Source organism: Clinocottus analis, unplaced genomic scaffold (assembly GCF_023055335.1).
Source record: "Clinocottus analis isolate CAN_PGR_092001 unplaced genomic scaffold, fCliAna1.0.p SCAF_26, whole genome shotgun sequence".
Taxonomy (NCBI): Eukaryota; Metazoa; Chordata; class Actinopteri; order Perciformes; family Cottidae; genus Clinocottus; species Clinocottus analis.
The window spans coordinates 4,601,991-4,613,967 of NW_027175998.1; the positions used below are offsets into that span (position 1 = coordinate 4,601,991).

The 11,977-nt window shown below is 45.9% G+C and overlaps 2 protein-coding genes across 5 annotated transcripts in view; both read right to left on the reverse strand.

Annotated features, from left to right (window-relative positions):
* Window positions 1-1,977: 1,977 nt before the first annotated feature.
* Window positions 1,978-4,908, reverse strand: LOC137794970 (uncharacterized). The gene is made up of 4 exons (XM_068592160.1): window positions 4,795-4,908; window positions 3,385-3,826; window positions 2,766-2,887; window positions 1,978-2,392 (listed from the first exon to the last, which is right to left on the reverse strand). Exons 2-4 carry the CDS (start codon window positions 3,816-3,818, stop codon window positions 2,217-2,219), a joined length of 732 nt encoding a protein of 243 aa, XP_068448261.1. The 5' UTR covers window positions 3,819-3,826; window positions 4,795-4,908; the 3' UTR covers window positions 1,978-2,216.
* Window positions 4,909-5,727: 819 nt separating this feature from the next.
* The window catches only part of rab11fip4b (RAB11 family interacting protein 4 (class II) b), a 48,833-nt gene continuing 42,583 nt past the window's right edge, over window positions 5,728-11,977 (reverse strand). For 3 of the 4 annotated variants that reach the window (XM_068592088.1, XM_068592089.1, XM_068592090.1), the window contains exons 10-14: window positions 11,293-11,430; window positions 11,027-11,185; window positions 9,860-9,940; window positions 9,260-9,403; window positions 5,728-8,466 (exon numbers count right to left, since the gene is read on the reverse strand). In XM_068592088.1, coding sequence (XP_068448189.1) covers window positions 8,347-8,466; window positions 9,260-9,403; window positions 9,860-9,940; window positions 11,027-11,185; window positions 11,293-11,430 — 642 coding nt within the window. In that variant the 3' untranslated portion in view covers window positions 5,728-8,346. The remainder of the gene's footprint in view (window positions 8,467-9,259; window positions 9,404-9,859; window positions 9,941-11,026; window positions 11,186-11,292; window positions 11,431-11,977) is intronic. The other variant, XM_068592091.1, reaches the window with a different exon arrangement.

The following is an 11,977-nucleotide window of genomic DNA, read 5'->3' on the forward strand; positions in this document are numbered from 1 at the left end:
GACGCTGAATGCTAAATGACTAGCCCCGCTGGAACCAGATGAAATAACTGGTGCTGGTGAGTCACAGCTGAGCAATGTGGCACTGAAATAAAGAAGAACAACAAAAAAAAAAAAGGGCCTTGAGCTGATTTCCCAAAATCATCTCAGCAGTGTGGGGAAATGCAAGTTATCGCCAGAGTCTATCTGGCAATCAATACACTGAAACACCGTGGGTGGTCGGTGTGTTCACAGTCCTTGTAATCACGTCCTCGTGAAGCAGCAACCAGCTGAACTTGACCCACGCGGTGACGGCCGAGGACGTGGGAGGGAAAGCAGTCTGCGTATGTCAGAATCCAGGATGTGGAGAAACGGGTCCATTGAGACATGAAGGGGCATTAATCACTCGCCAGGATTACGACACGCCGTTTCCTAACAGTGCGAATGCGACGGCGCTCCCACGAAATCGCAAGGCGAGACCATCGCATCCATTTGAGTTTTTTTTGGTTTTAGTGACGGCGGTTGAGCGCAGACCCGTGAGCGCGAAGCGGCCGCTCGCTAACGCTAAACGCTGCTGCGATGACAACGACTAACAGATGGGTTTTATGAACACAATCTGAGGGGAACATTAAATGAGAAAACTAGTGAAAAGTATTGACTCAAAACAGGTCACACGGATGGGAAAACGGCGTCGGTGGAGAACTAGCCGTCAAAGAAGCAGCTGCGAGGCTTCGGCTCCAAGAGAGAGAGTTCTTGGTGCTCACAAATGTTTATTAAAATGTCTGGGATCAAACAAATAGCACGTGTGAATTCTGCTTTGGAGTGGTTGTTTTCACTCTCGGGGCGAGCCAGCTTTGCAAAGTGACAAAAGACATCTCCAGCGGGACGCTCGCTCCTCCATCCGTCTTGTGAACGATGGAGCGGATCAACAGCGCTTCAACGCAATGTGCTCAGTCTGCATCCTACATGTCTGCAAACAGCAGAATGTAGGACATCACCCCTCCAGCATCACTCCTCCAGTCACATTAGCCCCTCACATCGACAATGAGCTTCACATGGATGGCTCAGGAACATCAAAAGCTGCTTCATCTCTTCAGTAGCCAGCGATCTGATGCTGCAGACTTTTGAAGAAAAAAAAAAACCTAAATAAAACCCCCAGCGCTCTACTTTTCAGAACTACAAAGTCTCATCACGGCGCACGACTGGAGATTATGACCTCAATCTATTATTGACACGGCGTCTGTGGACATGAATGATTTAAAGCTATTAGATGACATTAAATCTGCCGAGCAACAGTTGCCGTCTTCAGCGGCATTGGGGAGGAAACACCGGGGTTTGAACAGCCGTGCAAGTGGGTGCTTGTCTCTCCCCAAATCCTTGGGAATAAACCCGATGAACTCCCCCTGAAGGTGTGTGGGACGAGGGAGAGGAAGCTTTAATCTCACAGCTGCCCTCCCATCTAGTGGCCAACAGCAGTCATCGCTTCTCCAGGCTGCCTTCACATGAGGAGCGGTGGGATTTGAACCGTCAGAGACCGGTGAGGATAAACATGCACGACGTGACCACAACAAAACGTAGAGGAGGATTTGATTTATTGTAGTCGTGGAAAAATGAACGTCTGAAAGGACAGATCTCAGTTTGTTGTTGTTGTTGTTACATAATCAAACCATAATTATGAGGTCAAGTTGACCGTCCCCAAACTAAAATTATTGCTTCATGGACTTGCAAACTTGATTAACATTATTGGTAATCAACTATGAAAACGGTGTTAGGACTTCAGGCATTTTAAAACACAGGAAAAATACATACATAAAGACTATTACTTTCTTGGAATTCTAGCGGAAAATGACGAATGAAGAGCGAATGCGTGACCCTTTACAGTCACTGAAGCGGTACAACAGCAAAGCATGGCAGTTTATCTAAAATCATTACTTAAGATCACTAGAGTTAATAATAAATGAATATGTTGCAATATAAAATCGGAATATAAAATAAAAGAAAAATAACAACGCAACCGAAGCTCCACCCTGCAAAAGAAACTGAGCAATGGGATTTGATTGTGAAGCTTTGCATGGACAATAACTAACCTAAGAGGAAATGTAATATTCACCCACTAATGATCGAGACGAGGTGAAATGAAACAGATGCCGATCAAACAAATATTCAAAGCAGGATTTGCGAAATCTGTCCAACGAGGTGAACTAGATACACGCCGCCGCCGCAGCAGCAATACGTCTGGCTTACTCGTCAGCGTCAGCGCACTGGTCCCTCTCCGTGGCGGGCTTGTAGCGGCGCCACAGGATGGGGAGCGGGTGGTGCACGGCCGGCTTGTAACCGGCGCTCACCGGCACGTCGAATGCGTCCCGTTGCTGAATGGTCAAACCCCGCAAAGAATAATGGATCACGTCCTGCGGCCCTGGAGGAGGGCAGAGAAATAACAGTCTCATTGTCATGAGTGAAGGAAAAAAGAAAACATACATACACACATATATACACACACACACACACACACACACACTTTTCTTTTTTCCTTCAATGACGATGAGACAAAAACATAATTCGACAAATGTACATTTAAAATAGTTTCAGCCCCAAAAGAAGAATAAAATGATCAAAACTTCTGTTGTATACACTAACTAGTGTGTGTGTGTGTGTGTGTGTGTGTGTGTGTGTGTGTGTGTGTGTGTGTGTGTGTGTGTGTGTGTGTGTGTGTGTGTGCATTACAGGGATATGGTATTCCTACTGTGCTGTGGAGGAAGAAGTTGTAACGTTAGATGTTTTCTCTTTACCGTACGGGTTGATGCCGTAACTGTTCTTTTCCCAGTCGGGCAGAGCGACCTCCTGGGTCTCTTTCTCCCAGTCCTCCTCCATCAGTGGGAGTGGAGCGTTCTCTGGACAGGCTGCCTTGTTTCTAGAAAGGTTGGCAGATTGTGTGTATATCGTTAAAATAAAAGAACAGTATTTACAAAATATGGAGCTAAATCTTCGGCATTGCACAAACTTAAATTGCGCAACTCTTAAAAAAAGCGACAGTTCACCAGAAATTCTAAAATATATATTTTCCTGTTACCTGTAGTGTCATCATTAGTCTAGATTGTTTGTAGAGATGTCTGCATTCTCTCAAATAAAATTGGAACTCTACAGACCTTGTGAGCAGTTTCATGTATATTGGAGAGAAGATATCTCTATGCACGAAAACTAGATGGATGAAGAGCACTACAGGTAAGATTTCGGGGTGAACTGTCCCTTCAAATAAGTAGAAATCCACCATATTTACATCACCTGTCTGATGGGACAGATACATCTCCATTTTAACTGATCCGATTCTCTCCACCACACTCCTTCCAGTCATGTCGGGCAGATTGGACAGACGGGTGTGAGATGAATTCAAAAAGGCAGGTGGCGTACCTATTACATCTGAATGTCCTCCTCCACTGGTGCTTGGTTGTTGCCGACTGGATGAGTTGTGGTGCCGTTTGTTCAGGATTACAGGGCGAGGCGGCAGGGTGCTGGCCGGCGCCCCCCTTCGCCCAGATACCACGGGCATTGCCCGCACTGCGGACGCCGCCAGCCAAAGCGCCGCTCCCCTTTTTCCAGAGGGTCATCGGGGGCGTTGTGCTCTTGCCCTTGTACCAGTGGTTGCCGACACCGTTGACCACACACGTGGATTTGGCGCCATTCACCGTGCCGGCCAGCTTGTTCTCGGTGGCGGCGGCCGGCCAGCCGTTGTGAGGGACGGCTCCATTAAGTAAACCCGTGAATGGGACCCGGTGGTCGGCTCTGCAGGTGCCGTGACGCGTTCCTCCTCTTCTACCCTTGTAGTTTACGCCGTTCTGAGGCATCACGTCACCTGTAATGTACAAACGAAGAGGTTGATGCCAGCGAAGAAAATACAAATTAATTAGTATAGAAATTTGATGCCCTTGAGCAGCTTTAGTCAATAGAGAAGAGAAGTGAAAGGATTCATGTTGGACATCCAGCGTCCTGATCACTTACTGCTCAGACATGAAGGCTGGCAGTTAACATCATCAAGGCTTTAATACGCTTCATGAAGGGATTTTTTTTAAATTAGATTTTACAGCTTTTAGAAATAAGCTACCTCCATTTATACAATTACTGCTGGCACACACACATTTTATGTGTTTGTTTATAAAGGTTATGAATGTATGTTTATGTTGATAAATTGACGTAATTGTAGTCACCTGACCTTGAGGCCTCGCATGACTACCATATTAGCATTAATCCTTTATATTAAGTATTGATTTTATCCTAAATTAAGTGTATTCATATTTTGTTCCTCTGCTGGTTTCTTCTTACTGTGCTGGTTTGATTTTTGCGATGCGGTGAAAATCAGTGTTTGATATAAATCTATTAACGTTAAAAACACTCGCAGCTAAAAAAAAATCTCAATTATTTTCACACCATCGTTTTAAAGCGTCGTCAAAGTATTTCAGAATAACTCTTTCAAACGGAAGAAAGTCAAACATTAGAGGTGAAGTTAGTGAGCTAATCACGTTACTTTGCCTCGTGCCGGTCGACCTGTGGCAAGCTAACGGCCCTCATGAGCTAGCTGAGCTAGCTTAGCTCGGAATTAGCTGAGCTAGCTAAACTCGGAATTAGCAGAGCTAGCTTAGCTCGGAATTAGCAGAGCTAGCTTAGCTCGGAATTAGCTGAGTTAGCTGAGCCCAAACGACTGAAGAATGGTGGAAAACAACTATCCAGAAAACACAATACAGACAAGTGGAACTTCCCAATTAAGCTTTTATTGATCACCCGATCCCATAAATATACTAGTTAACCCTAAATGGCCCACCTTACCTGTCCTGTCGCCTGAGGGTGTGGGGCTGGGACGAGGGAGGAGACCACACGCCGATAGGTGGATCCAGAAAAAACATGCACGGTTTGCAGGGTTGTATTTTTGGAGACATTTTAAAAACGTTTTTAAAAAAAAGAGCAACAAAAAGTCTGCTTCTGGCATAAAATCCACCAACCACTGTCGGCCGAAACGATTATTTATTTATGGACTTCCGGAACAGGTGGTGGAGAGGAGGACGCTGAAGAAAAGATTGTCCATATTGGATATGTTATATATTGGATATGTTGTATATTGGATATGTTATATGTTGGATATGTTGTATATTGGCTCATACCCGGGCCTCTCCACCTGCTGCAGGGACCGCGGAGCACTTAGTCCAACCTGCTGATCCAGCTACTGTCACAAGGTTACACCGCTATGAGACTTTATCATGAATCCTCTGGCGAGGTTCTTGCACCGCTATTGTTGTTTAGTTAGTCACTGTACATACTTAAATACACTCCATATACACTGCACACACTTTGCATTTTTGCACTTTCCTATTGTTTCATTTTCTAAATTAATACGCTCCACTGTTTTGTTGTATATATTGAGCATTTTTCATTCCTGATTACTTTGTGCGTGTTTTATATGTAACTTTCTTGCTACTGTGACAAACTAATTCCCTCTCGGGGATGAATAAAGCATTCATCCATCCATCCATCTATCTGCAGTAGTTATACTTGTGTACTTCACTTATTATAGGACGTTAATGATCGAACAGTGACCCCTTGCGGCAAAGAAAAGAACTTCTCACAAAATGCAGGAATAATGAATGAATTACATTACATTTATATATAATTAATAAGATTTTATATATATATTAATAATCATTATATGTATATCTATATGTGTATTACATTTACATAATTAATTAGACAGGGAATAAAGTGTTTAATATCAAATAACAATGTACGACTCAGTTCAGGCTAGGCCCCCTTATTCAAATTATGGAGATCTTCATGCACACAGTAACACAACAGACCCTTTCCTGATTCAGAGTTTGTTGCAGTGAATTTGACATGCCTGTGCAGTGAACTTGAGAGCTACTGGAAAAGCCCTCGTAGCACACGGCAGGCTGTTCGCTGTACTTTCAATGATGCAACGTGATGTTCAGCGATCACATGTGGATGTAACATTGGGGCACATCTGCTGTTCACGATTCATCTCCCCCTCAACATGTTTCAACTCAAGTGGGCCACTGCTTCTTCAAATGTTTCAACATAAGAGATCAGCCATGCGCCTGGATAAGAACGGGTTATCGTACGGTCAGCGAAATGTTTTTATTTACAGCTCAGGATGTACAACACAATCAGCAGCATCGAAACAGTGATTTCTTGTTTTAGAAATGACACACATGGAAATGAGACGTGAGCATAGTTTAAAACAAGAATTTTCATGCGACAGCCTCACCGCCAAAGCCATTTTTATTGCTGTTTATAGAGACTACATCGGATTAGATAGCCCTAATAATTCAAAATTTAAGCACTACATGAAATGGGTTTGTGACAAATTAAACAGCTTATTGTGCTGCTTATTGTTTTTAATTGTTTATTGAGAGCAGCTATGGAGGAAAAAGATTTGTGAAGCAAAACAAGACCCAAATCAGCAGGTATTGGTAAATAAGTTAATATTGCTCATAATGCTCACCATTTAGTTTTAAGTTAGGAAGACAGTTTACTACCATATAAAAGCCATTTTAAAGTAGATTGAAAAGCAATGGACTAACCGTGAACTGAAACATTAAATCCCAGACTGCATTAAAAAAATCCTTACATTGACAAAATATTCCCGAAACGCTAACCTGGCCCGCGTGCCGTACGAAGCATCGTGCCACACCGCTCCTCTGATAGGAAAGCTACGAGCAACCCGCCGGTTCCTTCTCGATAGAACTGTAGAAAATAGTTTTTTATAGTATCAATCTGAAAAAAGAGTGGTGAGTGGCACATGAATACAAAGTTTCACTATATAATTACAACATTTACAAGTCAAGGAAATATGTCGGACGTCGACATAGAGCGCCGCCTCGGACAACTACGTGAGTCTACAGCGACGTCGTCTCGAATAAAATGTCCTCAAAAAAGGCACAGACAGAAGAAAAGGTGAACCATGCAGAAGGAAACAAAGTGGTTTGTTGTTTTTTTTGTGCAAGGAAGCAAAACTCAAGTTATAATTACATAACACAGCAGAATGTAGTCGTTTCCCTTCTCCTGAACAACTCTTCATCACAGTACCAACACTGGACACGAGCGGTCCAACGTACCGGAGAACATTTACAGAGGTTCAGAGTCAAAAGGCCGTCTAGAGAGGGGAAATATCCAGTTGTACATTCATGATATTTACAGTATCAAGAGTTTAAAAACAATCTGCAACCTGTAGGCTTCACTGAGACGGCCAATTCCAGTTTGTTTGTATGTTTTTGTACCAAAAAGTGAGTCTCCTGTGCTGCTCACGTACAATATCTGAGTAGATGTCACTGAGCATAGAGACGGCTCACTGGCTACCAGTACATTCATATCCTTACATTTCTGTGCAACGTCATCCGGTCTACTGCGAGCAACGATCTACTTTCTTTTCTCATCCCCAAGCTAAAGCATTGCTAGCTTAACGGCAGCAATGGAAGTCACATCTTAAAGACACTCCTCGGCCGCAGCTTCTGCTCCTTAAAGTGACGCTCGCCTGAACCGACTAAGGGCCACTTCTCGGTGAAAAAAGATCCGCTATCGGACTGATTGACTCCGCAAGCTCACTGGAAGACATGTTCTCAGGAATTAACCGAGACAAAATTCACCTTCTCTCAACCATCACCGACTTCACTTAAACCCTCCGTTCGCGCCGCCCACCATTCCACTTTTGACACTTTTCTCCATCCTCTCCATCCTCTCCATCCTCTCCACGCCGGTCCGAATGAAACGGATTCTCTAGAGACGTGACGAGGGAGAAAAAGAGGAGGCAGTTCACAGGTCAGGCGACACCGGACTGGTCTGCCTTCATGCCTCTCGAGGGTTCTGGTTTCACCGTATTTCCCATAAAAACATATCAAATATATTAGCCGTCTGTGGCTAAGACAGCTAACGCGACAGCAGGATACAGGTTTTTTTTACATTGTTCCAGTTGTCATGCAGAGGTGCGCGTCCTCAGACTGTGTTCAGCTGAAGAAACGCGCTGCTTTGTCCCAGGAGATCAGGAGTTGTCCACAGTATACAGTTCACGGCATGGACACGAACACAGAGCAGGAGAAGAGTCACAGCGGTGAGGCCTGCAGTCAGGGAGCAATCCCCGGGTCAGAAGAAACAAAACTCCCTTTAGTTCAGCGCACCATCCCGCTCGAGAAGCTCTCTTCCCGCCACCGACGCGCGTTCCACTCGCGCGTTGCGGTTCCCTCGGGCCGGCTCCGGTTCCCCCCGCTCTCCTGTGCAGGTTCCTGACTCGGGTCGCAGGTTCTGCTCCAGCAACTGGAACGATCCCCGGCCCCCCCGAGATGGGGAACGGGTGTCGTCCCAGTCGAGTCGCTGCTATTCGCCCTTGATCTCCAGGATGGAGGGGTTGTGGTCCAGGATGGACAGGATGATCTTGTCCATGTACTGTCGCAGGCGGATGTTGATCTCCTCCTGCTCCTTCAGGGCCTCCATCAGCTGCAGAGACACGTTTGCTCAACTCATTTCAGATCGTCAACAAGGATTGCATCCACAAGTCTTTCAGTTTCAGTCGGCTACAGACTAGGATTTCATTTATAGGCACACCTCCAATAATCCGGTCATTATTGTATATTTAAGTTACTTACGGCTGTGATTCAAATTTTGACTATTTTCAGAATGAAGCAATTAATCATTTGACTAAAACATACAAAAAAACAGTTTTTCTAGCACACGAAACGAAGAAAAGCAGCAAAATGATATTACAAAAGGTGGAGAATGTTTGGCATTTTGGTTTAAACTAGAATAACTGTGTATACCAGTCATACTACAACTCTCTTATATCTTTAGCTGTGAGGTCACAGTGATCTTTGACCTCCAAATTCTAAACCAGACGTTTTGGTTCCAATTTTGCGTCCCGAAAACCAAAAAGCCTAAAAATGACTTCATGACGAATTAATTATCCAGTGAGTTGCCATTTCATTTCCATCAATTTATCCACCAGCTGTTGCCGCTCTCGTGCTGCGAGAAGCGCAGACGTCTCAGTGGTTTCAGTTTTAGAGCTGACAGTTGGAGACGTGGCGTCCATGTCATGCAATACTTTACATTCTCCAACAATTTAATATCTAGAAAAACTGTGCTGTGAAATGCCAAAGAAAACACAGTTAAGCGTTCACTACTGACTGCAACACCTTCAACGTTGTTCATATTTAACCCATCTATAACAGTCCAGTGAGGAGCTCCTGAGGGATGGAAGGAGCCCAGGTGGTCCGCCCCCCCTCCGGACGCTCACCTGGTCTCTGGAGGCGTTCTCTATCTCGGCGGCGAGCGACTGGGCCTTGGTCTGCGTGGCGAACAGCGTCTTGGCTTCGTACAGACTGAGGCTGAGGATCTGACCGTTGAGCTCGTCGTTCTGCTCCCTCAGCTTCTGGTTCTCCTGACAGATGAAAAACAACAAACAGAACACGAGGAGAGAGAGAAGAGATGAGCAGCTGGACCGCGAGAGCTCCGTCAGCAGCGGCGAGGATGCTTTTTTTGTGTGTGTAGAGAAATAAGAAACGGCAGCTACGCAAGCCTCACTCAACCCACACGACATCCAGCAGCAAACACAGTGAACTACTTCACCAGCACCTACAGGGCGTAACGTGGTTATGTGTGTTACACAGCTAACTGCTCCTCTGCCTTTTGCCTTTTTTCATCCTCCTCTGCCGTGTTATGAAAGATAATTAAGTTGCTTTGAGCGCAGACGAGCCGTCAGTGTGCTTTCCCCCCCCCCCCCGAGCCGTTAGCGTTGGGGGATAGCAGCGCCGACGGCGCTCCAGCTCGGCAACGTTGGCTCCACTCGGTTGTGGTTAGTGGTTAATGGGGGAGGTCACAGGAGGCGCCATTTTACCATCAGACCAGGGCGGAGCCGAGCCCCGGATAACACCAGGTGCTGGAGTTCATGGGGGAGAAAGTCCTGGGACGCAACATGCTGGACACACACACACATATGCAGACATTTACAGAGGTGCAAGGGTAAGATAGTGAGCTAACCCTCATGGAGGTCACAGGGCAGTGATCAGAATGACAAGCTAATGAAGTATCTGCAGATTGATGCAGGAATTTAAAAAATAAACAGTCTTATCATTTCTCTTCTGGTCTGGACATGGAGTTTATTATCCTACACACACACACACACACACTGTACAAATGACCAGTGATACATGTGCTTCAAGCTTTGGTGTTTTGTCTTGGACGCAGGCTTCTGTGCGACCCACTCGCGTAGCGTTAAGAGCTGCGATCTCTCTACAACCAGAGCGATTTGGAGGAACACTCCGGTCTCTAATGTTTGCTTTGCAGCGGGGCCGGTGCACTTTGCAGGACTGGAAACAGTAGCGTGACATTTAAACCTGGCAGGCAGGTAACTAGAGGGAAATGTCAGCGGCTCTGGGAACACAAAGAAAGCAGCAGAGAGAGCGTACTCAAGAGGCAGCTGGTGTTGTGTGGGGATGAAGTGCAGCGTTCAGGTGCTTTTAAGGGAATCCGAGGAGCCAAAGTGATCGACTGTGAGCGTTAGCAGCCCCTAACGACACCGGCAATGCGCGATGATATAATCTCCCTGCTTCAATTTGATGCACTCAGCAGCCACGAGAGCAACAATAACTCATAACTGTGTTGAATGGAAACGGGCATAAATGGAACTTAAGAAGCACATTTGAATCCCTGTGCAGGTACGTCGGGCACACTTAAGAGGCTCTCGGTTGGCCACGGCGTGTGAAATATTTGTTCTTCTAAAACAACGCAGGGATTAGATGAAGCTGTGTTCATCGTGGCAATTAGAAAGCAGCAAACGCCTGAAGGGACTGACAGAAGAAGCATCGAGATCAGTCACGTTGAAAGAGAAAACTCAACACTACAAAGAGCTTGTGACAAATAAAAAGAATCAGAGAGGGACTCTCGCTCGCGGACTGACTTAAAAAAGCGCTCGTCAAAGTAAATTACACGCGCGGCTGTTTGATTGGAGCTATTTGCGCTGTCGGATTTGCCGTCATACTCGGCTGCGTCGCTTTGCGGGTACCTGCTTCAGCCTCTTGACCTCGTGCTCCAGCTCCACCTCCCTGGTCCGGCTGTTGAAGTCCGCCAGCCCCGAGGAGGAGCTGCGGCCGCGGCCCGTCCGCTCCGCCTCCAGCTTGAAGAGCTGCAGATGCTCCAGCTCGCGGCGCAGGTCCTCGATGAGCTGCACACGGAGAGCAGCAGACATGCGTTACATCACGCCGGGGGTTCAGCAGAGCCACCGGCCCAACTACGTGCATGTGTCCGATTGCGTAAAACAGTCCCTCCCACCTCCTGCATGGCCTCCTTTTCCTTCTGGAACTGCTGTCGGTTCTGTCTCAGTTTGTCCATCATCTTCTTGTAGAGGTCCATCTCGTCCCTCAGGCGCAAACTGGTGTCCTCCAGCTTGTCCGTCATCCTTTGCTTCTCCTGAGGAAGGACAGTTTGTTTTGTGGGTGTCGAACACTGACAGACACACACTCACTTATGAGACGCATATTCAACACGGGTCTTTGACGTGTCGTTTCCAAAAGTCCCGAAACCAGAAGCAGAAGAAAATACAGACATCACGACACATTTCTCGTGGGTCACAAGACTCATTCTGTATTCAAGCTCTCCATTTTCTTTGGTCACGCTCTTACTTTGTGAGCAAGAGTTAACAATAATCTGCTATAATAATTGAAGATAAATACAGGCGCCCGGTGGCACGCCTCCTCTTGTGAGTCAAACAACTCCTAATTATCTTTGTATGTGAGCACATGTTGTTCGACGGTTGAGTAATGAGGGAGTTAGTGGAGATAAGAGCATCAGCTGGATGTGTCCATGTGCCCTCCTTTAAAACACAAAGTACAGCAGAAAAAGAGAATAATCTGCTGTCTGCAGCAGATTTATAGGACCGGGGGGAAAATAACAACTGCTGTTTTCTCAAAAACACGGTTGATGATGGCAGGGGGTCAAAATGTAAGATGTTTCATAG

What these genes read in the sequence shown, in the direction of transcription:
- LOC137794970 (XM_068592160.1), bottom strand. Translation starts at nt 3,818, where the DNA reads ATGCCTCAGAACGGCGTAAACTACAAGGGTAGAAGAGGAGGAACGCGT. An exon ending in AGGACATTCAGATGTAATAG is followed by an intron (nt 2,888 to 3,384) that starts GTACGCCACCTG and finishes CAACCTTTCTAG; the next exon opens with AAACAAGGCAGCCTGTCCAG. An exon ending in TTACGGCATCAACCCGTACG is followed by an intron (nt 2,393 to 2,765) that starts GTAAAGAGAAAA and finishes GCCCTCCTCCAG; the next exon opens with GGCCGCAGGACGTGATCCAT.